At 39.6% G+C, this 26,895-nt stretch overlaps 2 protein-coding genes across 3 annotated transcripts in view; one reads left to right on the top strand and one right to left on the bottom strand.

Moving 5' to 3' along the window:
- The window catches only part of ppp2r3a (protein phosphatase 2, regulatory subunit B'', alpha), a 105,622-nt gene extending 88,946 nt beyond the window's left edge, over nucleotides 1-16,676 (top strand). For both annotated transcript variants that reach the window (XM_088913739.1, XM_088913738.1), the window contains 12 exons: nucleotides 3,578-3,844; nucleotides 5,510-5,613; nucleotides 6,031-6,133; nucleotides 6,952-7,026; nucleotides 9,012-9,098; nucleotides 9,517-9,673; nucleotides 10,271-10,319; nucleotides 10,699-10,788; nucleotides 11,794-11,969; nucleotides 12,356-12,474; nucleotides 12,850-12,959; nucleotides 13,463-16,676. In XM_088913739.1, coding sequence (XP_088769865.1) covers nucleotides 3,578-3,844; nucleotides 5,510-5,613; nucleotides 6,031-6,133; nucleotides 6,952-7,026; nucleotides 9,012-9,098; nucleotides 9,517-9,673; nucleotides 10,271-10,319; nucleotides 10,699-10,788; nucleotides 11,794-11,969; nucleotides 12,356-12,474; nucleotides 12,850-12,959; nucleotides 13,463-13,559 — 1,434 coding nt within the window. In that variant the 3' untranslated portion in view covers nucleotides 13,560-16,676. The remainder of the gene's footprint in view (nucleotides 1-3,577; nucleotides 3,845-5,509; nucleotides 5,614-6,030; nucleotides 6,134-6,951; nucleotides 7,027-9,011; nucleotides 9,099-9,516; nucleotides 9,674-10,270; nucleotides 10,320-10,698; nucleotides 10,789-11,793; nucleotides 11,970-12,355; nucleotides 12,475-12,849; nucleotides 12,960-13,462) is intronic.
- A 1,213-nt stretch (nucleotides 16,677-17,889) lies between these two features.
- Nucleotides 17,890-26,460, bottom strand: LOC148836709 (E3 ubiquitin-protein ligase MSL2-like). The gene is made up of 2 exons (XM_088914625.1): nucleotides 24,958-26,460; nucleotides 17,890-21,269 (listed from the first exon to the last, which is right to left on the bottom strand). Exons 1-2 carry the CDS (start codon nucleotides 25,097-25,099, stop codon nucleotides 19,660-19,662), a joined length of 1,752 nt encoding a protein of 583 aa, XP_088770751.1. The 5' UTR covers nucleotides 25,100-26,460; the 3' UTR covers nucleotides 17,890-19,659.
- Between the last annotated feature and the right edge of the window lie 435 nt (nucleotides 26,461-26,895).

The raw sequence follows: 26,895 nt of genomic DNA, 5'->3' as shown, positions 1-26,895 counted from the left end.
GGCTGTGATTTTGTTCTGCCGTCCCGTTTTAAGAAGAGGCTCAAGTCTTTCCAGCAAGCACAGGTTAGTGTGGGCTCAGCCAGCTTTAAAGACTCTGTGTATCATTTGCTCTGAAACCACTACTGCTGCAAACACTTGCATGCCATTAAAGACAAACTATTTGCGGGCAGATACCAACGGGTTTATTAATAGCTCTGAGGACTGTGAATACAGTGTCAAAATCAATCTGGCCAGCAGACCTTTGGGGGAGAGAGCAGAGGCCTGGAAACCACTGATATAGCTGTCACATTAAATACATGTGCATGTATTATTTATGTATATTTATTTCTGCTGTTTTTTTATAATATTGTCATTGGTTACAGCACAAATACAACATTACTAAAAACACTGGAGAAATGTATACACAAGGGGCATTTTATGAACATCTTGTTAAGCTGATATTAGTGTTGCAACAGGTGCCCTCCTCGCAACAAATCAGATTTTTATATTTATGATAAATTATAAATAGATTAAAATCAGCAGCTATTTCTTTCAGGAAAAAAGGTTGACCTTTACTTAGATTTAAATCCAAAAACTGTTGTCTTCTTTTTATTCAGGTAGCATTGTCTGTAATCTGAGTGGTTAATGCTGATGAATAGAGCCTTTTAGTGAATTTGAAACAATCACTGCTTTTTATAAATAATATGAATTAAGCATGTGCGAATTCTAACGGGAAAATCTCTTCTTCTGGCCCAAATAGGTGTAGGTGCTGCAAAATACTTTGTTTTTCTAATAGATACAACTCTTTGGAGATGTTGAGAAACCTGAAACAAATAAAAAAAACAAAAGTGTGCAGTGCATTGTGGATTAAGGAAATTATTAAAGATTCTTTATGCTTTATCAATGACATGGTGAATGATAACATTTGACATATATGAGTCTTGTGCTTATTTTCTATCTTTGGGTCTTCTCATATTCATCTATTTATCATTGTTATTTTGGGAGACTGATTCTATTGTTTCACAGACAGAATCCATTAAAATAATATAGACATTAAATCTGATGCTTATTTTTATTGCACACTGAATTCTAGCAAGGTCTCTGATGCATAAACTTTTGAGTGAGTTTGAATCAAAGTGCTTGCTCTGTCTCCACAGGCTGACAGCTGAAGTGAAGGAATACTCATATTAATACTACCAAGCACTTTCTATTTAATCCCAAGAAAGCTGATACAGCATTTTGTATTGATAACACTGTGTTCTTCCATCTTGCATTTACAGTACCGCTCTGTAACATATTATTTCACTGAGCATCTGATTGTACAGCTTGCTCAAAAGGAAACACCACTTTTATTCATGTAAACTTGTGTAGCTGACCATGCCCCCTTTCTAATAACTGGGCAGTACTGCCTGATTCTTCAAAATCAAATATTCTGGATGTGATTGCAGCACAAGGTAGTTCTTTTTCGACAGTGGCTTGGCTCTTTTTCATATTCTGCAGGATCTCCTAAATACATGCTTGCACATGTTTGCCAGTACTGTATAACTACATTTCTTCTCAAATAGCTCAAGCAAACATCAATAAAACTATGAAACAGTAATTATTTTAAATAAGACTTTTGAGAAAAAAGTTTTTAAAAACTGGGTCACGAAATTGACTTTTTACAAGTCATTGCTATTTCATTTATGTGATGCAGTTAAAATTAATTTGTTCATGTCCAGTACTATTAAAACTGGTTTAATTCCAGTTATTGAATAATATCGTATTTCATTCATGGTCCATTGTTGTTAGATTGAAACTGTGAATGAAATATTGAGCCATTTACTGAAATTAACATGTTATACATTTGGATGGTAAGCATTAAGGATATATTTACCTGTCCACATTTGTTCTTTATCATGAAAAATAACCCTCACCTACAAGTACATTTGCTCTAGATACTGTAGATGATGTGTGTATCAATGTGTGAAAGTATCACAGCATTCCTCCCGTAAAATTGTATAACATGAAAGTCTTGTTGGCAATGAAACACTATCATCACTGCACAATAACTATTCTAGATTTTTCTTCCTGCATCTTGCAAAAGCCTTAGTAAGAACCAAGACCTGTACACTGTCCTGCACTAGGTTCTTTACTATGAAAATGGACACACTACTCTGGTGATTCATTAAGACTCCAAGCCATGATTCAAAATGCTACTGTCTTTCCCTTTTCGTGCTGTACTTCTTCAGTACAGAAAAGGATGCTACAAACAGAAACTGTGCTATGGTTTAAGCTCAGTAATGTGCACTGTGTATTTATCAACAGGACATTGAAAAGGATATATTTTTTTCTGAATGAATCAAATTATCATTAATGGGTCCAAGACTGAAGTAAAGTGCTATATTCTATGGGGAGCAATATTCATTTGTCTTCTATTTTCTATTTTTAAATTTGTACTCTGCTCTTTATTAAAATAAACATGCTAAAAGCATTTACAATTCACAGAGATAACCCATTATTGAGTTAAAAAATGTTCTGAAGGCATTATATAGAATAAAGAGTATAATGTGTTGAGACAGAATAAAAGTTTTACCCCCAGGAAAACATAGAACCAGGCTTAATATTAATATTTCTATTCTATATTACTAGAAATTCAGTCAAGTTAATACTTTTACTGTATAATGTAAAGGAAAAAATAGTACTGTGCTTTCATAAACAGAACCTATACTCTTGTGAGAGCATTGAAATTAGTCACTTTACACATTAACCTGTACTATAACATGATGACTGGATCATCATCATTTTCTAGGCTCTAGAGAAACCCTAACAGTGATACATTGAGCTCTGAAATTATATACCACCACAAAGAGTACATCACTCAGTGATAGACGTGTAACTGCACATCCCAGTACATTTTCCTCGGCAGTTATTCACCTAGTTTACTGGGGAGAATATTAGGATTTTTGTTTTTATTTTGAAAACAAATACAACCTGAAAGGAATATTGTAGAGTGCCACCACTGAGCAAAATTTACTTACATTTGCTACTATAGTGCATGATGACTGAAGATAATTTATTAAAGTCAAGATATACAGTAGCACCTGCTACTTTGCAGGAGCTACGCCAACCTCTCTCACTGTTAAACAATGCAGTAAAACAATATGAATGATAGAGTAAGAAAACCCCCTTGTTAACGTAGTAAATTGGATAGCTCCATGTGGGGAAATAAGCATCTGCTTTCTAAAATTTGTTTTTAAAAATTCTGTTTATAAAACAAGATAAAGTGTGAAATACATTTGCCAATATTTTTTTTAACTAGTTGAAGGTGAAACCTGTTGATTTCACCCCCATTAGTTACCAACCAGTCAAGCTGGTTAAACTCACCTGCTTGTGATCTTGTCAACTGTTGAAGTTGACAGTTTGGGAGTTGTTTCTAACAGGAGGGGTGAATACAGTCTTACAACTATTTAAGTAACATGCATAAATGGGTCTAGAACTGCTGAGGTACAGTTTTAGTTAGCATGATATGGTCCAAAAGGATGACCGGCGTAGACCATAAGGATCACAAGTCTTCTTCTTTTGTCTCAAACTCTTTTCCTGTTTCTTCCTCTGCCAGGTCCAAAACAAGCAAGAAAAGAAACCCGGAACCCCGCCCCCAGCCCCAACAAGCTCCACCCCCAGCCCACGACCTCCGACCCCTCCTCCTGCCCACAAAGTGGTGGTTGCCACCTCCCTGTCTGTAAACATTCCACGCTTCTATTTCCCCAAGGGACTTCCAAACTGCAGTGCCAACCTCGATGAGACCATTGCCAAAATTGAAGCAGCATTCACAGAGTTTGAGGAAGAAAAGGCTGATATTTATGAAATGGGAAAGATTGCTAAGGTATGGCATTCTCAGTGAAAGCAATCTGCAATTATGTCTATTTGTTACGGCCTTGTTGTTTTTTAACAACCTTTGGTTGTAATGTATACATTTTATAGCACTGTTTTTTTTTGTTTTGTTGTGTTTTTTCTTTTACTTTAATAATAAAAAAAGCAGTAACAGTCAGAAAGAACAACAGCAGCATTTTAACAAATGCCACCCTCCCTCCTCCCTACAGCGCCAATTTAAAAAAGAATGTGAGGTGTGTTTTATGAAGATCCCGCTCTACAAGGCTGTACTCTTTGGCCACAGATTTCTAATATTTACACATCAAATACAGGTGTTGGCCTTTGTGTCACAAAAATACACTGAACCATTGTTGTGAATTAGGTTTTAAGAGCTGTGTCATAAGAACTCCGGTCAAGCCTGTTGCTACTCATAGAAATGGGTCTTCTGTCTCTGGCAACTCTGCTTGGCTGCTCCTTACTATTTACTGCAGGGTCAGTCTCACAACACGACACATCTGTTCTGAACAACTCCAGGCTCTGCATAATACAATGCATCATGCAGCTTCCTTGTTATCTTTGGCAACAGTGCTAAAAAGAAAAAGTTGTTACTATCTAAAGCTTGACCGCATAGCACCAATTATCCCTTTAAAATCCTTTTCAAATTAGTCGCTTATGGCAGCAGGGTAAACACAGCTGAAAAAATCTGATCTTCACCTCATGACTACAATCATGCTAAAGAGTTTTTCCTGTTTGATTTTAAAAATGCTGACAAAATTGCAAGGATTGCCAGATCCCAGCCTCCTCTTCAGCAGTTCAGTGTGTCAAGTGGGAATACTGGGAAGGACCCAGAGGGGAGGTGTTGAGATATGCACACTAAAACTGCAACACTCTTGGTTTAATGGAACTCCACAATGCATTCTGTATTCTTTCTTACATTTACGAATCTCAGAACACAGGACAGTGTACCATTTGAATTAACCCCATCCACCTGTAACTAAACATCCGCAGTGCAGTAAAAGTCTTTTAAAGGAGCCGATCCCATCAGCCCATAAGGCGAGACTGAGAGGAGACAACTGCTCACCCCCTGGAGAGGACACCAGTGCACTGCAGGGACAGAAAGACACAGTAGACAATAGCTAATCAAACACTGCCAGCATGTCTTTGCACGGTGGTAGAAGGCTCTTGGTGAAAATCCATGTGAACATTGGACACTCGTGCAAATGCCACACAGACAAAACTCAAAGCCAGAATCGAACCTGACACCCTGGTGCTGCGAGGCAGCAGTACAATGTACAACAGCGCTGTGCCATCCCAACCTTTTCCATACATTGACACAATAATATTGGTATAAGAATGGCTCAGGGCATTCAATTAATGTTGGAACAGTGTTTCTGAATGTGGACAACTTGATAGTTCCCCAAGCTATGACAGGCTGTATCTTTTTTAACATCTTATGTTTGTTTACTCCTATATTCACATTTGAGAAATATAGGATTAACTGTCTTATGGACATTCAATAGTTATGTATGCATTGACACTAAATATATTTCCACTACTGTTTTATGCAATTCTGACAAGTTTTACCATTGCTTGTCTATGTACAGAATCTATATGTGCACACTACAGGCTACAGCAATCCTGACTTCTACACAGAATAGATTTTGAATCTCTTCTTCAGGCATGCAACTGTCCACTGTACTGGAAGGCCCCCATGTTCAATGGCACTGGAGGTGAAAGAACAGGATTTGTGTCCGTCCACGCATTCATTGCAACATGGAGAAAGTAAGAACCCTGATCAGATCATCTCTCTACACTGTGTACCTTATGTGATGGATTTTGTGGACTAATGAATGAGAAATGAAAAAGTAAAAGAACAAAAGTAGCTAAATTCTAAGTACTTTTTTAAATGTACAACAGGACAACCGTGCAGTTTTCTGGCTCTTTAGCACATACTCACACATAGTTTTTAAATATTTCAAGGTAAGTATTTAATTGATTTGAAATGACCCAACACACTTATCTGAAGAGGAGAATTAGATCAGTGTGTGAGCATATGATTTAGGTCAGTAAAAATGTCTGACCATTTCTAACATTTGAGCTTTTGTATTGAAGGCATTGGTCTGAAAGTAAGAAAAGGGAATAATGTCACAAGCCTGAGGCTCTTTGTACAGGTTCGTAAACTGACTGCGTTCATTGCAGGTTGTTACTCAGCTGCTATGACGATGCATCAAAGTTTGTTTACCTGTTGGCCAAGCCAGGCTGCAACTACCTTGAGCAGGAAGACTTCATCCCACTGTTACAGGTGATACTACTGCACAATCACTGCTTTACAGTTTAGACCACAATTCTTAATGGGCATAATAAAACACTCACCTGAAACTACTGCTATGAACCCTTGTAATTTGCACTAATGGTTGTGAAGGATTATGCATCTTGTTATACTGTATGATGTTTGTGAAGAGTTATGACTGTTTTAGCCTCATTCAAGTAAAGCCTCACTGATATGCCAAAAGACATGTCTGTTTTTTGGTGTGTTATTCACAGAAGTAGCTTTAGTTTGTTGCCGTTGTCAGATCCTAGTCTGTGATAAAAATCACAGCCGCATTGTTCGTTGATACCACAGACATTTACTTTCCTTCCATCAATGCTTTCGTTGGTATCGACATATAATATACAGTATAGTATAATGTTATTATTTAGCTATGTAATGTTTTTGAAAAACAATCTGTCCCTTACTGAAAGAATTCAATCCCTAGGGTTTCTATCACTGATTAGTGACATAGAGACTGACATAGACAAAAATAGAACAGCTAAGATTTACAAAATCAATCAATGCACTTGTTTGTTGTATATTAGGTTTAATGCTAAATGTTAAAACAGCCTTGTGCTGTATTTCACATGCCTGGAGTTCCAAACTATTACTGTTATTATCAATAGAAGCAGCTGAATACTGGTGTGCTCAGTAAAGGAGGGCAATCAATATGGTCATGTTTGCATGCTTCAAGGGCAAACACCAATAAAATCTATGATAACTGCTCTTGAAACCCTCACTGTGAGAGCTCACTGTGTGAATTCGGGAATTGTAATCAAGTAAAATGCTTTAATGCTCTTTCGTTTCAGGATGTGGTTGACACTCACCCAGGTCTGACATTTTTGAAGGATGCTCCTGAGTTCCATTCCCGCTACATTACCACAGTATGTCTCTGCTTTTTAATGTTAGTACAGTATGTATTGAACCTCAGGGCTCCAGTGTAGAGCTGGAATGCCAGTGTTACAGGTTCTGGCGCTCCCCAAGTAGTTTGAGAGGTTACAGGTACATGTACTTGCACAGATCACAGGTTGAGCTTGGTGATATAGTCGCTACTAGTTCAAGCCTGGGTCATGTCACAAGGTACTGAGAATCCCAAGGAAATGGTGCACCACTGGCAGCCTTCCACAGGTGCAGGGCGGGATTAGTTTTTCTGGGATCTCTTGGCTTTCTTGCTAACATATGTGACAGCCAAATCAGGCCTGCAGTGATGTCTGTGAAAGATGCCCCTCTCCTCCAATCAGAGTGGCCTCTTCTGTCAGGTACTGTGGAGTGTGCAGTGCCCCATGATAACAGGGCTCTGCCAGGTGAGCAGGTGTGTCTCACTCTCTCCGAAATGGGAGTCAATCACCTGTGAAGTGCTGATTCTTAAAACAATTGTAGATTGCAAATTGAGCGCAAATACAGTACTGTATTTTTAAGATGATTCACATTTTAAAAAACATAATACTGTATCTCAGGAACAACGCATTTCTTATATTATTGAAGTTCTGTTTTGCGTAATATCCACAGTATTTTTTTTACAGTTATAATCTCCTAACTTTATTAAAGAGGGATGAAACAAGATTTATTGTTTTACTAATGAGACCATTACTATATGAATGTTACAGATCTGTACACAAGAAATTAAATCGAGATTGATTCCTCATCTGTACAATGAGAGAATTTGTCTCCCAATGTCTGAGACACCATCTCTAAAAACAACACCTTATGCTTCTAAAAGTATTCATGTGCCAGACATTTCTGGCAAGTATCTGTTTCAGTGCCTGCTGCCAAAGAGGAGTACAGTGCTTAGAATTCCAAGTTAAAACCCTGTCCTGCTGTCACAGTTTTCTGTGAAAGGTCAGCACTGCCCTACCTGAGTGAAATAACCTCTAGAAAACACACAGTGTGAGCTGTGACAGTCTCCAGGATAGCAGTAACAAGTGCCATGACATCATGGAAAGAATGATGGCACTGACAGATGAGGATGGCAGCCCTGGAGTTGTCCATATTTAGGTGCTTCCTCTGGACATTGAAGTCAGGCTCGTCAATCCTCAGAGCAGGACTTATGGGCTACCAGGAAATGGAGCTTTATCAAGTCTGCACTCTTCAGTCCAATATGAAACCCAGCCCTTGAAATGGCTCGTGCTAATACACCTTGACATTTTTAATACTAGGTAGACCAACTCACATCTCTTCACCTCTCTTCTCTCTAGAGAAGAAATTGGAGCTGGCCTGGTTCTCACTTGTACTCTTAAAATAATTTGCCATCAGTGTGTGGGAAACGTTTATCCCTTTATAAAAAGAATTTAAGGTTACAGCACAAGCAAATCATTTTGAATACAGTGGGATCTTACCACGTAATGCAGAAGTTTTAAGTTTCTCGGGAGGAAATAAAATCCAGAAAGCCATAGGCACAAATGAATAAGTAGTAATAACTTTTTTTTTCTTGTGCAGTAGCATTTTTGTAACAGGATTTAAGACTTTAAGGAAAAAAAAAAGATAGGATATTTGCTATAAGAGAGAAGACAACTAAACATTGATCTATGTTTATATTAAACTCAGTGGGCTGAACTTCCCCAAAAAAGCGGACTGTCACACTGCACAGCGGAGATAGAACGTTGCACACGCATCTTGTTTTTTACTAACGATAGAATAGATGTGAAAATGGGTATAAAAATCCTAAAAATGGTGTTGTTTGGTAGAGTTTGAGGTGCCACATCAGTGCCATGAGTAAAGTATGTGGTGTGTAATGCAGAGATTGTACTCATGGCTGGGAGCAGGTTGTCATTCTGTCTCTATTTAAACTGCAGCATGCGTTTCTGTTGCCTGTGTGTGTCTGTGGGTGTCAGTCTGACTCTTCTGTGTTTGTGGTGCCCTGTTCATCCAGGTGATTCAGAGGATATTCTACACAGTCAACCGATCCTGGTCAGGAAGAATCACCATGACAGAGCTACGAAGAAGCAACTTCCTGCAAGTATGCTCCTCGACTTCCCTACATTTCAAGCCTGTAGTTGTTCAAGTCTAAATTCAAGAAAACTGAATGCGGCAATGTCAGAAACAATTGGTTAAAATTGAAAACAGTGCCTTTAAATATCTACATTTTATGCAGTCTACCTCTGTGAACAAGGTCAAATGAAAAACTTTGAAAATAAGAACAAACATCTATTGGCTTGCTCAGATAATAGTGTTTTCCAAACCATTAGCATGAACTAGAAAAAGGCGATGTCAAATTGCCATGAACATTCTTTTTTCCATGAACTCCACACCTCTGAAAATCTCAATTTTCAGGAATGCTTAATTTCGTACTGAAACCAGTGCTGATTCATTTGCAGCACTTCAGGATCTCCCCATTAGAGGATAATAAGATTAACATGCTGTCTGCTTTGCCTCAGACTCTAGCGCTGTTGGAGGAAGAAGATGATATCAACCAGATCACAGATTATTTTTCGTACGAGCACTTTTATGTGATTTACTGTAAATTCTGGGAACTGGACACTGACCATGACCTGTTCATTGACCAGAAGGACCTGGCCCGATATAATGACCATGGTGAGTGGAGAAATCATCGACCAGAGTGATTGTCATCACATTTCTTTATACTTGCCGATACAATGATAAGCTTTAATGTGACACCACAAAGAGAAGCTGTTGAGATATAGATATAATCCCTACAATGTTATTTTGTGTCACTGATGGATATTACTGGCTAAAATTAAATTACATGCATAGTATGCTTGTGCTACACACTTGATTTCCTTGAGGGATACAAACAATTCTTCCTAGGACCTAGACTGAGTTGTAAAATGTCAAATTAACAAGAAACCACCTCATAAAGAGAATTACCCTGTGGAAATTATTCTTTAAACTGTGTTGCAGCGTCTCACTTAAAGTACCTGTGAAGTTGTAAATGCTTCTAAGTGTGTATCTCAAATGCTTTGTAAGTGAATTACTGTACTGTAAAAACAAGAGGATCATTGTATGTGGTATATACACCCTCGAGAACCTCTCAAGGTTTAATTGAATTCTATACTGTTTACCTTGGAAATACTTCATAACCTTAGTCAAAAGTGAGCTTTGCCGCTGTAATGGATACTCATAAACACCTGAAATTATGCATCTTTTGATTTCATTTTCCTTTTCTGGCAGCTTCTTCAAACAGAATAATAGAACGAATATTCTCTGGAGCAGTCACAAGGTACAGTCGAGAGTCAGCTCAAGGAAAATAACTTTCTTTCATGTGGCTGCTTCATTACAGTTCTTTCCTGATATGTTTCTGTGCTAAGAAGAAAAAATGTAAAAATGGTTTTGGCACATTTAAAAGGCAATATAAAATGTATTGTTGCTGGTTACACATTATTGTCTGTTTTCATAGCTCTGTTTCAGCTACAGCATACCCATCATAAACAAGGACAAGGATTGGAATAATAGTACGGGTGTAAATGATAGTAAATGCATTTGTGAAAGTGGAACATGTTTTGTAGAGGGGCTGTCTTTAGCTGTTTCAACAGGCGTGTCTTTCACTGATTTCGGTTATCTAGGGTGCTGTTGTCTGAGTCGTTCTTTTTTCATCATAGGGGAAACTCAGTGCAGAAAGCAGGCAGAATGAGTTACGCAGACTTTGTGTGGTTCCTCATCTCTGAAGAGGATAAGAAAAATCCCACAAGGTAACTCCAGCATACAGTGTCAAAGCAACAGACTTAAAACACATCTTGCCACCACACTGTGACTCTAGAGCACATTTCTGGGCAGTAGATATCCATCCATTGTCTAATCACTACTTCCAGTTTAGGGTCACAGGGAGGCCAAAGCCTATTCTGTCAAGCCAGTCCACTGTACTCAGACGAACACACAGATGACAAACAAACTCCAGCCAGATAGCACCCCAGGTTCAGAATTGAACGCAGGGCCCCAGTTCTCTGAGGCAGCAATGCTAACCACTGCACCACCATGCCACCTGCCATGGATAGGAAAAACCTCAAATTCCTTGAGTAACAGTAAACAATTTTAAAAGAACTATGCAACACATGCTTTGATTTTTGTCATCTTATAATGAAGTAAAAATGAATGTATAATAGGACATAACAACATCGTTTTTAACACCTAGGGAATAGAGGCTGTACAAAACTGAAATGTTTGGAACTCTGGTGTGTGAAAATGGTGTGTTCGTTCTTTCCCAGTCCTTTTAAGTCCAAGTTGATGTAATGCTAATATGTTAATACTTTAAAAAGCCTTGGAAGGTAGTTATGCAGAAGGAAAATATCAAATTTAACTGACTTTGTAGCACAAGCACTTCTCTACATTCCTTTTCATATTTCCTCAATTTTCCCTTCATTTTTTTTGTACTGATGTCATTTTGCAGTGGGCCTCTACAGTTACTGTGTTTCACTTTGTCAGGCTGTTCTCCTCTGCATCTCTTTTAAAGTGGCACCAGTCTTCACTTCTGAGACTTTGTAACACCGAAAACAAAAGATTAAATAGGAGAAAATAGTTTAAAAGTGCTGTAAAATGATGCTACTAAACATTCTAGTCTTTATCACAAGAACATATCCGGCTTTAACTTGACTGTGCTTCCCTGCTCCTTTTATGTCACCTCTGTGGGATATAGCGTGCTGTACTTCCAGGCTTTGCGTTTCATGCCTCTGTGTTTGAGAGCGGGTCTGTGCTTGCAGTGTGGAGTACTGGTTCCGGTGTATGGACCTGGATGGAGACGGAGTGCTGTCCATGTATGAACTGGAGCATTTCTACGAGGAGCAGTGCGAGAGAATGGAGGGCATGGGCATCGAGCCGCTGCCCTTCCACGACCTGCTCTGTCAGATGCTCGACTTAGTCAAGCCGGAGCAACAAGGTAAAGGAATCCTGTGCTCCGGCTCCTTTCCAGTTTCCCCTTTCTCTTCCAGACATAAAAAGAAGTTATGGTGTAAGAAGTAATTATCTTGGGGTTTTTACATTCATTTAGCATATTTATGTGATTTCTGTAATGATAAATGTGGTCCTGAGAATTATGTTTTGCTGTTTCTTGCCAGCTTATTGTAGATTTGCTCTTATTTCTTCCTTGATATCACTCCTGAGGAATTACTTGGGGTGTCTCTGAGTGATTGGGATGGGAAAGGCCCTTCATTCCCTGTCTTACTACAGTACATTTTACGTCTAAGTAATAGGCTCTGAAATACTGTGTTGTGCTTGTAGATTTTACTCTGTCTTTCTTACCGTTGTGACGGATTGTTCTTGTAGGTAGGATAACCCTTCATGACCTGAAGCGTTGCAGAATGGCACATATATTCTATGACACCTTCTTTAACCTGGAGAAGTACCTGGACCACGAGCAGAGAGATCCCTTTGCAGTGCAAAAGGTGAGATGAGCCTTGGGTTTGTTACTTGCTGTCAGTAACCAAAAGCTCGTGACACTTACAATTATGTGAACAAGTAGAAGATAATGTGCAATATTATACCAGCTGTGGGTCATTAACTTGTTGAGTGTGTAAACACCTTCATCCTTGAAGTGAAATATAAACCCCCACTGTGTATTGTGTAAATGTATTGTGTATTTTGTGTAATAGAACACAACAGCGAGTCTGATAGAGAACACTGGCTCTCCCTAACTTTTTTTTCCCCCTGAAAACATCACCAAGCTTGAAAGACTGAACTGGATCAGAGGTCTTAAGCATACTGGGTGGCTTAGCTACGACAGGAAAAAAAGAGCTAAGGCCAATCTCTCTGTGTTTTAGGATGCTGACAGTGAAGGAGGTCCAGAGCCCTCAGACTGGGATAAGTATGCAGCTGAAGAATATGAGATCCTGGTAGCAGAAGAGTCAGCAAACGAGCAGCTGCAGGAAGGGTAAACACACGGTTCGCCGAAGACATTTTGTCTGTCCTGGACTAATTCACTTCAAGATTTTTCATTCAACATTTTTGTAGCCATCAAGACAGACCTCTCTGGGGTCAGGCAAACTGGTCAGTGCACATAAATATACAGTATGATAGGAGCACAGGAAGAAAATACACAGTGCAGCCTGATCATACTTAAAACTAGCTGGATCTGTCATTTCAAAGAGCAACAAAGAAGCCTGTTCATCTGCTGGTAGGTAGAATTCCAGAGAATCCCTTAACCAAAGCAAACTGGGCACGCACAGGTATCCATTTGTTTTTTCACTGAAGGTTCCCTCCTGTGTCAGCTCGGAAAATGTTGCATTTACAGCAACTTAAACATAGTTTACAACAATTTAAACATCCATGGAATTATAAAAAAAAACTGCAATATTTGTGAAATAAAAATACTAGCCCCAACAGTTTTGAAATGTGTGTAGAAGTAATTCTTTCTTGTTTGTTTAATCTTTATAGCTCTTTTGAGGATGATTATGAATCTGACGAGCTTACCGTCCCACCAGAAATTGGAAACAAGATGGACAAACTTGTCATTTCTGACCTGTCGGCCTGAGCATTAAGAGTAGCACTGAAGCCAATTAGAAACGCCCACTGAAACTGACCGTTGTCCAGCCAGCCTCAAGAAGGGAAAACATCCTGTTTTAGTATTTTCAAGCAGTTTTCTTTGTTCCTTTGGAAGGGAATCATGTTTTTTCTATGTCAAAAAGACTGTGTGTGTGCAATAGAGCTGTGTCTAAACCAAATGGCTTTTTGTTTTGTGCAATTATGTCTTAATTTGTAGATCTAGTCAGTTTCTATTCTTTGTTAGACCATAAGTGTGTCATTCACCATGAACTCCTTTAATGGTTTCTACAACTAATCTTCTGTCATGACTTCAGACATGACCACACAATAAAAGGCTTTGGACTGTAGTTTACAACAGAGGTTTTATCAATTAAGGCAGATGGCAGACAGGTCTACACCTTGAGGTCTAAAAGGGCGTAAGGGTTGCTGCAGTTTAGTGCAGGAGACTTGGAGATTTTCACATGCAGGACATATAAGATGTGAAATACACAAGAAATTACATCATAGCTTAGGAGGTTGTCTCACACTTTTGTACATGAACAACTGGTTTCTTCTTTGCCGTTTGACACCACCTTGTGGTCAAAAGTGATAGTAAATTGGATATTGCCATGGGAAATTTGTAGACGGGTCTGGTGCTAAAAATGTCCAGTGTGTAGTCACTACCCACTACCCAGTCAGTTCTTTTGTGTTTGAATTGTCTTCACATAGGGCTTGGATGTCTGTAAGTGATATGTGTCCTTGCTCATCTTTATTTTTTTTTAAACCAGGATATATTCCTTACAAAAAAGCTTATTCCCACACTGCCAGCTTTTCTTACTGTGTAGTCACAGAGTTTACATTTCTGTCACTATTTTCAGAGATTCATATGTTGAATATATTCATATTGCATACCTGTTCATAATTTAAATACAAATCTTATATTGGAAGCGGAAAGATAAGCTAAATCATGTTTTCAGTAAACCTAGAAAAATAATTTCCACTTTAAAAGCATTTGGATTATACATTTTACTGCTGTTTTCTTTTAAGCCTCAAGACAGGGATTGAGAGATCTTTTTCCAAGACCATGATAGACTTTTTGTTTAATAAAAAATTGTGGCTGAAAAATTGAACAAGAAACGTGGGACGAGATATATTACTGTGTTTATGACATCAGGGCAAAGTAAATTGCTAGCATCAGTCATCTGCTGGAGAACAGTGCAGTTCAAACTGTACTTAATCATTCTGACTGTGAATATTATATATACTGATATATCCTGGGGATGTTTTATACTTGCGGATAGCAAATGGTACTGATCTAAAACCAACATTAGGCATTGGATGCGTTTGTATGAAGAAGGCTTTGCTACCAGTTCAGAAAAACAAGAAATGTTGCCTCCAAGCTTTTAAAAATGCCTGTGGGTAGTGTATTTAAGGCATCATTATTGAGCAACATAATCAAGATTGTCAGTAAGAGATAGGGGGTCCCCAGTCCTGGTCCCTGAGGGACACAACCCAGCAATTTTATAGGCCTCTTTAAATCATCAACAGACCTTTGCAGAAGGGTTCAATTGGTCCCATTAAAGTAAATCTTAATGAGCCAATTAACCATTTCCCCAGTTCTTGAGAAGTTAACGTTTTAAAGAGACCTAGAAAAACGTCTGGATTGTGGCCTTAAGAATGGAGTTAAGAGACTCCAGGTATAATCAAATAAAGTAAAATATAGAAATTATAATATTTATTAAACCTTGAAAAAAATTGTAAATAAAAATGTTATATTTAAAGGTACTCTTGTATGTATTTGTGACTAACTTTTATTTTTTTGCATTAATGGTGCTCACTTCAATTGTCATCATGCTATGCATCATTAAGGCCACATCTGTGTTGTGTAAATGTTACTGAAGTGTAAGAGTTTTTTTTTTATTTTATAACTGTATCTTGTTACAATTTCATCATGCAGTTTGACACCTTATTCTTATTTTACCTGCAAATTCTAGTTTTAGAATTTACCTGCATAATTAAGTCAACAATGTGCAAATCAAGTTTATAGCAAGTTACAGAGACTTGGCAGTTATTGTACTATACTTTTTCATTGCCTTAATCTAGGGATGAATGCTTATAATCTTTTCTGCCTTTATCATTGGTTATCAGCATCATAATACATTAACATTCACTAAAATCACAAATTTACATTTCACAGGTTTACCAGAACCAAATTATTCAATTGTCTTTGTGGTATTTCATTCTACAGTATCAAACTACAGATCTGTGAAGCCGTTTTGCTTATAACTATAAACTCTTGTACAGTACATTTTAAAAAATTTATAACATACACATACGTTCTAGTTTCCCTTTGTCAGGTATCATGTTACTGAGCAAGCTAGTCTCCGTGTGTTCCATTGTAAACTTTTTTATGAGTAAAATGTATTGCAAAAAGTGTGGAGTTGCTGCTTATGTTGTAATATGTGCCACGTGTTGCTGTATCTATACAACTTTACTCTTGCAATAGGACAATTTTCTATAGTCAGTGCAGATCATATTTCTGTGCAATTGGTTACGCCACTGAGTGGCAGTTTTTTAAAATAATTTCTCTTTTACTGCCAGTGATAAAATGTGCATCAAGCTTCAGAGATGAAATTTAAATGAAAATGTCTGAATTCACATTTTGAGGACAATCAACTAGATTTTTTTTTAATGGATTTTGATGTATAAATAGCACTTTTTTTAGTACTATGGCTTTCCAAGCAATAAAACTGCTGTACTGGTTAACTTATTAGGACGATTTGAACAAACATGAACCAAATGACTAAATCAAAACACGAGATGAACGTTGACAATATGCTGCTTGTACAATTATTTTTTAGCTCTATGCAAATCAGAACATTTATAAAGAGAAAGGCAGCTGCTTCAGCTTTAACACAACTGCATAAGCAACAAACCTGTGTCACTTTGTATTATTGAGTTTGAAAATGTTTTTTTCCACGTTTTCTAGCATATGTATTTTGCTGGAGATAAATCAAGCAGTATCCCACCTTGAAGTGTTACTGTGAGACAGTGTTTGTGTTAGCATGGCTTTTTTTTTCTTTTCTGTAATTCTGGAATTAAATAAAGCAGTTTTTAAAGTTGTAAATTCCTATTTTGTTTACATGGCGGTAAAAATAATACTATATACATACCCATTAGAATTGTGTTAAGTAACTTTTCTGGTTTAAATTACTTTATCTAGACTTTACAGAAGTGAAAGACAACTGCTAAAACATTTTGGCACATTTAGGAGATAGTTTCATAGCAATACATGATTGAGGGCTTTTTTTAAGGGTGGTATATACAATAATATATACATTTTGTACACCACCCTTAAAAAAATATACATTCTTCTTCCCCCCACATCATGCTCAAAGATGTGTTCAGGATTTCTAAAAAAAACAGTAAAATGCTTAAATATTGAGATCATGGAACACTACCACTTATAACTATGCATGTCCCTATATTTGATTAAGTATTTTCATTTCTGAATCTCAACTGAATAATTTTGAAGTGTACAAGTAGTAAATTTAGGAGATGCATTTCTTTTTATTTACCACTAGAGGTTCCATGTTGTACCACATTATGAATTTAAAAAAAAAACACTTTTACTCTGAAAACGTCTTTGGTCAACTAAAATGTGTAATTTTAAGTCCATGTAAATACTGTATCATACCTGAACACCATGGAATTGAATGTCAAAAGACTAATATTGTGTTATTTCAACACAGATCAGTGCAGACAACATAAGAACCTGTTTCTAAACATATCTACAACATAGTAGTAGAAAACTATCATTTATTGATCATTGCATTACATATTTTAAAATGTGGCAGTGAATATACCAGCAATAACAGGGAAACTTGTTTCCAGCAACTTGATCTATCAACAACAAAACTGTAATCAGGGCTCTAATCAATAACCAAAAGTTTGCAAATGAAAAGAAAGCAACTATTTTCTAATTTCACTGACCACTACATTACCTGGTCTAACAGTGTAGCACTCTTTATATATTTTGGTCAGTTTAGAGCCCTAACAATAGCATTAAAAAACTCTGATGAAATGTAACTGTTCTGTTTACACCAGTTTTCTAATACCACAGTGGAGCCGTAAACACAAGAGTAATTCTCAAGCACCAACTCAGTGCTGGTGACTGGGGCTGTTTGTTTTTTCCCTCACTTTCTTTTTGGTCAAAATACATAAATCACATTACAAATGCAAAACAGCTTAAAAAGAAAAACAAAAAATGGCTGAGGTATTGGGAGGAGGGAATTAAAATCAGATGTGCAAGGTGACAAAAAACACAAAACTACATGGCATTTTCCACCGTTTACTCATTATCAAAAATAGTTTTTTTTCCAACTTTTCTTGCAAATCAAAACAGAAAAAAAAGTACAGACTGGACACAAATCACATTGTTTTCTCCTATGGCTTCAAAAACACTACCTGACCACATTCACAGGAAAATGACACCAGGTAAAACTACAAAACAGAGGGTGCCATATTATCTGTCAGAGAATACCTGCACATTCTTTATTCTGTACACTGGGTGAACAACTGTCATCGTGCATGCTGTGTGCGAAATCAAACAGGTTCTATACTGTTAGGATGTAGTCCAAACGGAAATATGAAATGCTTTTTGAGAGGATATACAAGTTGAAAAAAGAAATGATAGAACTACGGACTTAATAAACAACCTTTACTTACTTGAGCACTAAAAGCAAAATAGAACGGAACTGAAGATCATCTAGAAACTATTTGCTTTTATGAAGTAATTCTGAAAACCTGCCCTCTCAGTGCCCTCATGTTACAGACACTGAAATAACGTCATTGATTCCGAATGCAGAAATTAAGCAGTGTATTTTTGGACATTACTAACATTAACAACTTCCACCCTCCACCAATTCAAAGAAAATACTACCCTGACACTTCTACATGGTGATGTCCTGCCTGATTAAATCAATCAAAATAAAAGGTAGCCTCTGTTTTATAGTACTGTATGTATGCAAATATATAAGTCACATTATGTCAAAGTGAGCATTACTGTGAATGTCGTGTATGCATACATGCTTTAGGGGAGCATCTACTGTTCTCCAGAAATATTGCTGTGGTCTGCCAAATAGTTGCTGTTATTTGGCCTGCTATTCACATAAGTGCTTATACCCAAGTCCCTGCCGACATGAAGTGCAGGTAAGGCAGAAGCCCACCTATCTAAATGGCAGAGACTACATCTGTGCCCGCAGAATATAGCATTTAAGACACCCCTCATCTCTTAACTGCTGAACCCACAAGGGGAGTGACTGTGCACATCACTTAGGGAGGTTACCAAGGCTGTGCGCGCTACTACATAAAACACATTTTACATTCAGGAGTGGGAAGAGGGAAGAATAAAATCAACATTGACAGTATTTCATTTTCTTTCATTTTTGACGAAATATGTTACAGTTATGTTACAATTTAAAAAAAATGCCCCAAGGGGAAAAAAGACTTTCGAGACAGCAGAAACTAGCACAAACAGGACAGCAACATAATTTAGACAAACTGTACATACTGCATTTCACCACCTTGCATTTGTAGAAATGGTATCCTGACGATGCCCTAAATAGACAGTACTCTATGTTAGATGACATCCAATAAATACTGCAAATGTTGTTAATGTAACTTATAAAATATATCATAAAATGTTTCTTAATGGAATTAAGTTTGTATACAAAAGATTATAAATACAACCCATGTACTTACACTGCAGGTACCATTTCTTTTACATTTCTCATTACCTGAACCTTGTATTTGATTATGCACAGAGCATGACCCGCAACAATGAGGTCAAGTTTCTCTTGCCAAAGATCATGACGTATAAATCACTTGTAGCAGGACTAAACTTACAGTAACAATACTCTCCTCATTCAGAACTGCAGCAGTGTGTAAGACAGAACATGTGATACAAGGGATTTATAGGCAGGAGCTTTGGCAATAATGTTTAATCTGAACTAGAACAGAACCATAGCTGCCTTAGTATTGTAGTGACTCCTCCCTAGCTCCTCCTTCCCTGTAAAAACTAACGGAAAGGAGCAGCACCTCAACACAGCTCAACAGTCAAACCTCATCTCTAGAGTCTCATCAAAGCTTTTGTCCTCATGAGGACTGGCAGCGAGGAACGAGGTGACGGGGGAGCCCGCTGTGACGTTGAGGACGCTGGTGCTTGTGCTTGCATTCCGCACCGCGATACTGGTGACGTTGATGCCCAGGGTGAGCCGGGTCTGCTCCAAGGCCTTCTCTGGTACAGCGAAGGCCTCTAGCTTTTTCTCACCATTGGCCATGTAGGAGTTCTGGCAGCCCCTGCAGATGCAGTCCAAGCAGGCTTTGCGGTTGGAATAGCATGGACACCGTTGGCCGCGGCACGTAAGAACACTTGGATTTTGGGTGGCCCGGCCACATTTGCAGCCCTTCTTTTCCTGGGGCTTCTTGTACACAACTTTGGTGGGACTCCCTGGCATGACATTGTTAGTTGGGAGTCGGTCTTTCGTTTTGTCCTTGGTCTTGGTAACCCCTTGTTTGGCCTTGGAATACGCTTTCTTGGCCCCATGGTCAGGATTTTTCTTAATGCTCTTGCTGGACACCAGCACTGTTTTGCTGACCTTGGGTGTTCCCCCATTTGGCACAGTAGCCACTGGCTGCACTGGTACCTTGGGCTCCCGTTTAACTGTCACAGGCGCTGCTGCGGCCAAGGGCGGACCCCGGATGATGCTGGAAATGGGCAAGGGCTGGATCTTCTCACTGTCGCTCTCAGAACGAGATCGTTTTCGGTTCAGTCGGGCGGCTTTGGGTGTGGCTGCTGAGCAGGAGATCCCAGAGGAAGGCTGGGGATGACAGGGAACAAGGACACCTGAATCCAGAGGAAGCGAGGGCAGTCTGGAGTCACTGAAGGGTCCATTGAGGTTACCCGACGTCTCCAGGTTTGAATGTAAGGGATCTGCACAGTCCTCAGTGACAGGGTCTGGCTCAAGGCTACGGAGCACCTCCTCCACACTTAGAAGCAAGGGACCGCTGCTGTGTTTTATCTCCTCGCTGAAGCTACATATATCAATGCCATCAGTGCATAGTTCTTCTGAGGCCTCACAGACAGGCAGCTCATCCGCAAAGCTTTCAGCTTTCAGCTCTTCCCCACTACTACACACATCGATGGTAGCGGATGCACTTTCCGGGGAAGGGAGGCTGGCTGCCAACTCATCCACTGTAAGCCCATTGCAATCATGCAGCCCGTTCATGCCAGCTGGGCTGACCTTCGCATCCGCGGCCTGGTTCTGGAGATCCGAGGAGGCGTCCAGCTGCGTGGCGTTGTGGTTTTCAGAAGTGGAAGGCGTCGGGGAATGCGACAAATTCAGTGACAAAGAAACTTGGGATTCTCCCTGGTCGCCTTCGTTTAACGACAGCCCCTCCTTTAACATCGCCAAAACGTCAGGGGAGCCGCCGACAGCACTGGCAATTTGATGAGCCAGAGGGGACTCCACGATATACTCACAGAGCTTCTTATAGCAGTCCACAAGTATGCAAAGTTGCTTGTTTTCTTCAAATTGTTCATAGTCCTTACACCAACTGCAAGAGGGCTTCATCATCATCTTTTTGCCTTTACAGGCTTTGCAAACATAGTGCTGGCAAGAAGAGTTGGTTGGAGCTATGGGATCTTGTAGCAAGTTCCCTAGAAGATAAAATAAACAAACTTGCATTAATTAAGGAGCAACTGAACATCTGACTTTGCTTTAGTATTTTAAATTGCATATTAACTGAAATAAAATACTTTAATACGATTATACAAAACCACTTTAAGAGTTTCATTTAAAAGATGTGAGTAGGGGAAGAATCTGGTGCAACAAATTCGAACCAAGAGGTATGGGATCAATAGCTCGACAAAAGACACCCTCCATCATCAGCAAGGCTTTGTTCCTTATATTGATCAGGGACTAGGTTTAATCAAATTACATTCATTTATTAAGAGTAAGAATGCATTAGGAAAGACTGAAAGCTGCACAGATGTAAACACTAAAGACAAGCAAACGTTTCCCGATAAGGAACAAAAAAAACAAATTATCGAAGTACAAGGACTTTATAGGCCAACTATAAAAACTGTTTACATTGTTATAAAGTGAATGGTGTTAGATGGGCACACCATTTCTGATTATAAGTGTTTCATATTTTATAAAATTACACATATTCAGAACACAATCAAACATTTAAGTCATGAAATAACACAAAATTAGTTAAAAATATTTAAGACTGTATAGAAATGGTTGGATGTTTCTTTTACCATAGTTCTTGGCAGCAAGCAGGTTATCTAATCAACTCAAAGCAGACTGTCTTCTAATTAATCAATATAACTGTCTTATAAATCCCTTAATACTATGTTTATACTTGGTTTTAAACCTGTGGTTTATTGCCCATATTTGGCAATGTCTCTGAAAACAATGTTATAAAACATTTAACAAATTATTAATAATCTCTATCAAGAAAGATCGGCTCTAGTAAAGATCACTTAGCTCAGTTTTCTACTACATTTGGAAAAGAGCAATTTATGTATAAACCCTACAAGAGACATAATATAGCCCCATTAGCAGAGGAAACGATATTTTTGTACATTGAAGAATATAGCTCAAGTCTTTAGTTTCATATATGATATATGGACATCATATGGACATCAAGCAATGATGCTGTTTCTTGACATAAACCTTTAATAAAGCCATAACTGAAACAGCAGCATTGCAAGACACAGACCAGACAATTATGATTATGCATACACAATATTATGAACAATAATTGCACAGCAACCTTCACAGATTCTCTTAGGAACAATGACCTTCTTGCAATTACAGAAAACAGGCTTACATTACTGCTAAAGACTTGTAAAAAAAAAAGGCTGTCAGATTCAGTTTCCTAGAATACTGCTTCAGCAACCGACAAGGTCAGAATCCTCTAAGAAGCAGTTAAGCTCACTTGTACTACATGGTTTAGACGTTTGCATTAAACAGCAAGATGCATCTGAAGACGCACTTGTGGAAAAAGTCCTTAGTAACTACTACTACTACACCTTGCCTTAATCGATGTACCACTGATAGTACACAGTATGGCTGCAGTGTGTTTTCCTTCAAGCCCCATGCAGGTGCACAGAAGGATCTGCAGTCAAATATCTGAAAACCACCCGTTAAACGATTGCAAAAGCAGTTTTCCCAAGAACAAATGTCTCTTAATGGCTCGCAAGAGGGCTACAACTGTAGTTCTTCACACCGTAATCAGACCTCAGCATTGCTTTGAGGTTATTACAAAGGCACACTTCATTAAACGACAAATTTACCATTTCTAAATACTTTCGGAGTGAATTCACTAGCTGCCATCCCAAATTGTACCATCGACTGTACGTGACAGTACAGCAGGCTTTCTTCCATTTATCGCCAGTTTCTAAACATATTACAAATCTACAATTGTACACTTAGCTCACGTTTCACGGCGATAGCTTTTAAAGTGCTAAAACGGTTTTTATTGCAAACTTTATATATTGCGCAGAAAGGCCAGTTTCCCCAGAGTTCAATGTACTTCATCATAACCATCTGTACCAACAATATAGGTGTAGTTTACATAACGCATAACACACGATTAAGCATGACTTAATAAAGAGGTAAATAGTTTCGTGATTAATGTTCATGAAAGACCTCACAGTTTGGGTTTTGCACATAAACAAAATAACTACGGAACTGCGCAGCGACTATCTCAATAAATATTTTACTAGCAGTATCCATTAATAACACGCCTCTGTATGAATCCTGAGACATGCGCACCGACGGACACAGGAGACCGGGCTGCGCGCAGCTCGCACGAGCGCGGGCTTCCTTAGCAACGCCGGTAGGTAGGAAACGTGGCCGATGACCTCATGCTTTGATACCGATCGGTGAGCAGGATTTATTCGCGTTTCCTTAGAGATCCGGACAGTCGCCGCTGCTAGCCACCTCAAGAGGAGCATCCTTAGACTTGGACACTCATCAAGAAAATCTCATTCGCCAAATTAGCGCGATAAGAAAGATCACACAAAAAAAATGTAATTCGACGTCTAAACAGGTTTACATAGATGCTAAGACCTTAAAACTCCTTCCAACGCATCGTTACGTAATATTCTAACCAGCACTGTAATGTTCTCAAAATACAAACATAAAAAAAAACACCATCAAATATTTATTTATTGTGGCTTTGTCTGCATATGACGAATATATTTTCGGCCGTTTACGAAAGCATTGGCAAGCTGATTTAAGGTGAAAATGTGATATAAACCGGTTATCAATTCAATATACCGTTAAGTACCGCCTTCATTCAATAGGTGAACATCCTCGCTCTCTAGACAAAATCATCCGTCTTTTATCGGTCCTGTATTTGCGTACATTAAGCAATGCATTGCAGTCTTTTTTGCCAAGATACACAAATAGTATTAAAATAGAATACCAATACAAATGCATTAACAATAGGACAGTGAAACCAGACTGTTTCGTTTTCAAAAAGCCAATGTCATATTATAAGGTAGGAACTTTCAACCACATAGGAGTGAACTAGCGATTAAAAGAAAGGCTCTAGCGTTATGTAACAACTTTCCCTTTATTCATTATAGCTGGTTAGTATCATTATTGGCATAACACAGAATTACACGAATAACGCAGCCGTCTGGACAACATTTCGCACGCATGTTTTCTACAGGCGTGGGATTGCAGTCGCCTGCCTCATCATTCTATATTAAATCAGTCTTTTTTTTTAAAAAAAAAAGAAAAGTCAACTAATTCTAAGCTTCTGAACGTTTCACGGTGGGACCGCGCTGTATTTGCCTTCACCATTTCCGTTTCCAGCCTGAATTTAAAAAAAAAATCAAACGCCGTTACCAGTTCAGCCCTTCATTAGCTACTTTCCATCACATGACGACAGCGGCCGCCGCAGAAAACTTCCAAATTATAGAAGTGTAACAACAGAGCCGCGTTTTCACCTCAAGAACCTACATCAGTGACCCCCCCTTCCTCCTCCTCCCTCCCTTTTTGTTTTACACAGTTAGCTAGGACAGCATTGAGCAGAGCCGAGACGATTCCCGTCAGACAAGAAGGGTTCTGCTGGCGTTGGTGCCCTAGACTGCAGCACGGTGAGCTGTTACTCATCAAGTCCTGAGAAATCTGCCTTTCCGATGGGCTGGGAAGCTGATCACAGTTAGCTGTTCCGTAGGTTGCCCGAGCTTGGGTGGTGGTGGTGGTGGTGGTGGTGGTGGGGGATGCATCTCAGCTATTTTTTTTGTCCTCCCTGTTTCATTCGGAGAAAGCAACGTGCAATGAAATACATACATACATATATATAAATAATAATAATCTCACCACAAACAAGGCATGAAAGGGACTGTCTGAAGAAGGGCAAAAGCTTGTAAAGCTCTGCGAAGGACTGTGGGTCCCGCGGATCGCACTGCAGCACCGAACGACAAGCTGACACGTAAAGAGCGGTGGCATTCACCGGGTTCATCGCAGCAACTTCGCACCAGATAGGTCCTGCCCTGGAGAAAAATGATCAAGCAACCAGATCCGCCGTTCGCACTGGAAGGTGGCCCGTCACCGCAGCCCGCGGTAGCTCCGGTGAAAGCGGCGAAGGACGCGTTCAACCCTAGTTTCCAGAGAGGGCGAGGGGCATGGAGAGAGGCTGGAGTGAAGCATGGGTGGATAAAATCAGGCGCGGCGCAGTTCTGGGGGGTTCTGCTTAAAACCAAAAAGGGCTTTCGCATCCCCCGCCGGAAGGGAGAATGTGGCGAGATTTCCAATTCTGCTGTCAACAGCCTCGCATAAAACAGTCTGCATTCAGCAAGAGTGAATAAAACAACAGCAGCGCGGCACCGGACGCGTTTAGCGCTTTCCCCTCTTCCATGGCACGAAATACGCCCAAATTAACATGTTCAGATAAAACGGTTCATCCACAAAATCGAAGAGGACGACGTTTTAAAAAAAAATCCACAAAAGGCGAGGGGAAGGGTAAATATCCAGATTGTCTTATTTCCTCAAAGTGGATCACTTGTCTTCCATAGCAGCCGCGCTGTTCCTGGTTATTATTAGCTATTATTCAACAACAAAACACTGGCGGCGCTCTGTTTCCCGGTCGAGTCAAGCCTGGCTTCCAATTACGAGCTGTAGTACAGGCAGGCTGTACCAAAAACCCAACCAAACCCCCAGCTCCGCGTCTTTTTCGCTCTCTCGCTCCTCCTTGATCTCGGGGTTTGCTTCTGGGGAAAAAACAGCAGGTCCTCTTCCCCCCGGCACGGCTCCGGCCCAATGCATTCAGGGAGCCCGGAGGAGGGAAGTCGGCGAGCACGAAATGTGTGTTTATTGTCCGCCTCGGCTGCTCATGGCGGTGTCTCGCTGCAAAAACAAAACAGGCCGCTCCGCTCCGGCCGCTCTCTACCCCCGGAGAGCAGGCGAGCCGAGGCGCCCGCACGCACACTTCCTGCTCTCCTCTCCCCGCGAGAAAACGAGCGCGGCCAGATTTTGCTGCGATGTACTTCCAGCGGGGCTCTGTCCTGCAGCGGCGGCTCCGGGGTATCCGAACAAAAATAGGCCGCTTTTTTCTTCTTTTCTTTGGATTTATCCCTCCTTTTCCGTCCTCCCCGCCTGGGTTTCGTGTAGCCAGCTGGAGCTACGTTGGTTGTGAGTTGGCTTCGGTTTCCAGTTAGCTCCTGCTTCCGTTTTTTCCCCCCAAACTAAAGGTTCCTTGCGGTGTGATATTAATATTTATTTATAATTCAACAGTCTGCTATAGCTATGGAGGTTTCTCCCCTCCTTTTTTCCTCTCCGCATATAAGAAGGAGGAGGGGGCGCTGTTTCACATCTCGCGAGAATACAGACCCCAACGCCCGCGAGAATATAGTTCCCTTGGTTACGTAAGACATTTTTTATAAATACAGCGCAGTCAGCGGAGGGCTGCAACCTTTTTTTTTGTGGGAGAGATGTTTTCATATTTCTTTCAGTCAGGGTCTCCGATTTTTTCTAATAAGTACTACTTTTAAATCTATAAAGGACGCAGGACAGAGGATCAACGCACCCGCCGTGAAGCGTCGCCCAAGTGTACTGATTTAAACACATTGGACTCGGGGTTAAATTTCCTCGTTTTTTGGATCCGGCGAGCGGTTTCTTCGAAGACCTCTGGGGTCTATGGATATACTGTGGAAAAGCCTTGTAGTAGAAACAGATGGGCATAGAATTGATTAGATAACCCCTGAAATCTGCTTTTTGGTATTATCATCAAACCCCTGTATTCCACGAATACTATATAAG

Source organism: Atractosteus spatula, chromosome 4 (genome assembly GCF_055471065.1).
Source record: "Atractosteus spatula isolate fAtrSpa1 chromosome 4, fAtrSpa1.hap1, whole genome shotgun sequence".
Lineage (NCBI taxonomy): Eukaryota > Metazoa > Chordata > Actinopteri > Semionotiformes > Lepisosteidae > Atractosteus > Atractosteus spatula.
Note: the sequence above shows the minus strand (reverse complement) of the source record. Positions and strands in the feature narration are given on the sequence as shown.